The sequence below is a fragment of the Procambarus clarkii genome, chromosome 70 (genome assembly GCF_040958095.1).
Source record: "Procambarus clarkii isolate CNS0578487 chromosome 70, FALCON_Pclarkii_2.0, whole genome shotgun sequence".
NCBI classification, from domain to species: domain Eukaryota; kingdom Metazoa; phylum Arthropoda; class Malacostraca; order Decapoda; family Cambaridae; genus Procambarus; species Procambarus clarkii.
This window is the reverse complement of record NC_091219.1, coordinates 20,291,863-20,295,498: the sequence shown is the minus strand read 5'-3', so window position 1 is coordinate 20,295,498 and position 3,636 is coordinate 20,291,863. Positions and strand designations below refer to the sequence as shown.

At 49.2% G+C, this 3,636-nt stretch overlaps 1 protein-coding gene across 1 annotated transcript; it reads right to left on the bottom strand.

Moving 5' to 3' along the window:
* Positions 1 to 562: 562 nt before the first annotated feature.
* LOC138355982 (trichohyalin-like) lies at positions 563 to 1,816 on the bottom strand. The gene has a single exon (XM_069311526.1). It carries the CDS (start codon positions 1,814 to 1,816, stop codon positions 563 to 565), a length of 1,254 nt encoding a protein of 417 aa, XP_069167627.1.
* Positions 1,817 to 3,636: the final 1,820 nt, after the last annotated feature.

Here is a 3,636-nt window from a genome sequence, read left to right as displayed (position 1 = left end):
TTCTGTCCACCCGTCACACGTACGTGGGACCGACAGCCTCCTCCTGCTACTCCAGGTGAGACAGGTGCGACAGGTAAGACAGGAAATTAATACACCCCAAGCGAGGCAGCTGCACCCTTCTCCCGTCACCCCCTGCCCGTCCTGTGTCATCCGTCATCTTCCCTGTCACTCTCCTCCTCTCTCTTCCCCCGTCACCAGTACTCTCCCTGCCCCACCCCAACGCCACTACCGCTAAAATCAACTTTCAATTAAATATATCTCATAATACCTGACGGAGGCCCAACACCTCCTGGTGGAGGCGCAGAAGTAGCTGCAGCAAAGCCTCTGGCTGGGACCACAGCAGACTCACTGAGGGCCAACACACACTCACATGGACGGTATTGAAACTGATGTTGGGTATAGTGGGTTCATGCGGCGGGCTCGTCTACTTCTCCTGCCGCGCCTTCTCGGGCTGCTTCCTGGGGGTGGAGGCCTGGTCGAGGACCGGGCCGCGGGGACACTAAAGCCCCGAAATCATCTCAAGATAACCTCAAGATAACCTCCTATCCTTCCCTTCTTTCTCTCATAATCTCTCTCTCTCCCTCCCTGCTTCACTACCGTTCCAGTGTTGTTTTATTTTTATTGGGAAAATCTCCGGATTACTTTCCTCAGTGTCGAAGCCTCTGAAGCCTTCGTTTCTGAAGTGTCGAAGCCTCTGAAGCCTTCGTTTCTGAAGTGTCGAAGCCTCTGAAGCTTTCGTTTCTGAAGTGTCGAAGCCTCTGAAGCCTTCGTTTCTGAAGTGTCGAAGCCTCTGAAGCCTTCGTTTCTGAAGTGTCGAAGCCTCGGAAGCCTTCGTTTCTGAAGTGTCGAAGCCTCTGAAGCCTTCGTTTCCGAAGTGTCGAAGCCTCTGAAGCTTTCGTTTCTGAAGTGTCGAAGCCTCGGAAGCCTTCGTTTCTGAAGTGTCGAAGCCTCGGAAGCCTTCGTTTCTGAAGTATCGAAGCCTCTGAAGCCTTCGTTTCTGAAGTGTCGAAGCCTCGGAAGCCTTCGTTTCTGAAGTGTCGAAGCCTCTGAAGCCTTCGTTTCTGAAGAGTCGAAGCCTCTGAAGCCTTCGTTTCTGAAGTGTCGAAGCCTCTGAAGCCTTCGTTTCCGAAGGGTCGAAGCCTCTGAAGCCTTCGTTTCTGAAGAGTCGAAGCCTCTGAAGCCTCGTTTCTGAAGTGTCGAAGCCTCTGAAGCCTTCGTTTCTGAAGTGTCGAAGCCTCTGAAGCCTTCGTTTCTGAAGTGTCGAAGCCTCTGAAGCCTTCGTTTCTGAAGAGTCGAAGCCTCTGAAGCCTCGTTTCTGAAGTGTCGACGCCTCTGAAGCCTTCGTTTCTGAAGTGTCGAAGCCTCTGAAGCCTTCGTTTCCGAAGTGTCGAAGCCTCTGAAGCCTTCGTTTCTGAAGTGTCGAAGTCTCGGAAGCCTTCGTTTCTGAAGTGTCGAAGCCTCGGAAGCCTTCGTTTCTGAAGTATCGAAGCCTCTGAAGCCTTCGTTTCTGAAGTGTCGAAGCCTCTGAAGCCTTCGTTTCTGAAGAGTCGAAGTCTCGGAAGCTTTCGTTTCTGAAGTGTCGAAGTCTCGGAAGCTTTCGTTTCTGAAGTGTCGAAGCCTCGAAGCCTTCGTTTCTGAAGTGTCGAAGCCTCGGAAGCCTTCGTTTCTGGAGTATCGAAGCCTCTGAAGCCTTCGTTTCTGAAGTATCGAAGCCTCTGAAGCCTTCGTTTCTGAAGTATCGAAGCCTCTGAAGCCTTCGTTTCTGAAGTGTCGAAAGTTTATTATTACAAATCCCGTTTAGGTTGCACCTTTCCATAGTTATCTTGAGGTTATCTTGAGATGATTTCGGGGCTTTTAGTGTCCCCGCGGCCCGGTCGTCGACCAGGCCTCCACCCCCAGGAAGCAGCCCGTGACAGCTGACTAACACCCAGGTACCTATTTTACTGCTAGGTAACAGGGGCATAGGGTGAAAGAAACTCTGCCCATTGTTTCTCGCCGGCGCCTGGGATCGAACCCAGGACCACAGGATCACAAGTCCCGCGTGCTGTCCGCTCGGCCGACCGGCTAGTTAATACAGCCGACCGGCTAGTTAATACAGATTCAGATGAGGTAAAATTAATCTGTCAAGGACCCAATTTCAATATGTTCATCAGGTTATATTTTCATTCCTGCTCTTACGAGCCTACTGTGTAAGCATTTAGGTACATCGTAGGCACCGTTGTAATTACGTTCCGTTCACAGTTGATGGATCTTACACAGTAATGAGTTGACGTGGCACAAAAGAGGTCGTATTACCAGTGACACATAAGAGGTCGTATTACCAGTGACACATAAGAGGTCGTATTACCAGTGGCACACAAGAGGTCGTATTACCAGTGGAACAAAAGAGGTCGTATTACCAGTGGCACATAAGAGGTCGTATTACCAGTGACACATAAGAGGTCGTATTACCAGTGGCACACAAGAGGTCGTATTACCAGTGGCACAAAAGAGGTCGTATTACCAGTGGTACATAAGAGGTCGTATTACCAGTGGTACATAAGAGGTCGTATTACCAGTGGCACATAAGAGGTCGTATTACCAGTGACACATAAGAGGTCGTATTACCAGTGGCACATTAGAGGTCATATTACCAGTATCACACAAGAGGTCGTATCAGGAGATTACTCATCATAAGTAACGTATGGTATCAGGAGGTAAGCTGCCTGAGGCAGGATTCAAGGCGTCTGGAGTAAGGTATAAGGCACCGGTGTTGGGATATAAGAATGAGTAATAATCCTCTCGTGGCGCCTCCTTCAGGTAGGCCAGCACGCTGCTGCAGGAGGGTAATGAGGCTCACAGATGGGTTATTGTTGGTCGTTTCTGTGTGAATGTAACACAGCCGGATTACTGGGAGGTTGCTCAAGAACCCCAATGATCTCCCGGAATTATGATGGTACGGTGGTGGTAATGATATGGTAGTGGTGGTGGTAATGGATGGGTTGTTGTGATGGTAGTTGTGGTAGCGATGGAAGTTATGGTAGCGAGGAAACATTAAGTTTATTTTCTGATGACTGAATTACGGGCGGGCTTGTAACTCTGAAGCCCAGAAATTGCAGCTAAAGAACAATTATAGCGTGAATAATTCCTGATAACGTTGAAACAAAATATACACGATCATAACGTGAACAAGTGGCAGAACTTTGCTCAAGAAGCTATGAAAACAAATGCTAATTTGCCCTTTGCAATGTGGGCCTCTCTAACGATCCTCATTTGCATAATGCCCAAGAATAAACACTTCGTCGAGGATCCACCAGAGCGCGTCGTAAAGATAGTGAAATACCCATCTTAGGCCATTGTTTTAAAGATAGCAGATTAGGGACCGACGTCTGCAAATTCTGAGAGGGATAAAGGTTTAGAAAGTTAAGGTGAGGGAAGCTTGCAGCTGACAACCAGAAGGAGCAGGATGATTGATGACTGGGACAAGACACTGTGATGCTCGTTCAAGGCGTCTCAGAGGTAGTGAAGAGTGTGTGTGTGTGTGTGTGTGTGTGTGTGTGTGGAAGAGACCCGGGTGCCGCTAGGTTCCCCCCCCCCCCTCTTATATATGTATAAATGGAAATGTCTGTTCCAGGCTGGAAGGGGGAGGACAGGGGA

Excerpts from the sequence above, each read along its gene's own strand:
- LOC138355982 (XM_069311526.1), bottom strand. The coding sequence starts at position 1,816 with ATGGAAAGGTGCAACCTAAACGGGATTTGTAATAATAAACTTTCGACA.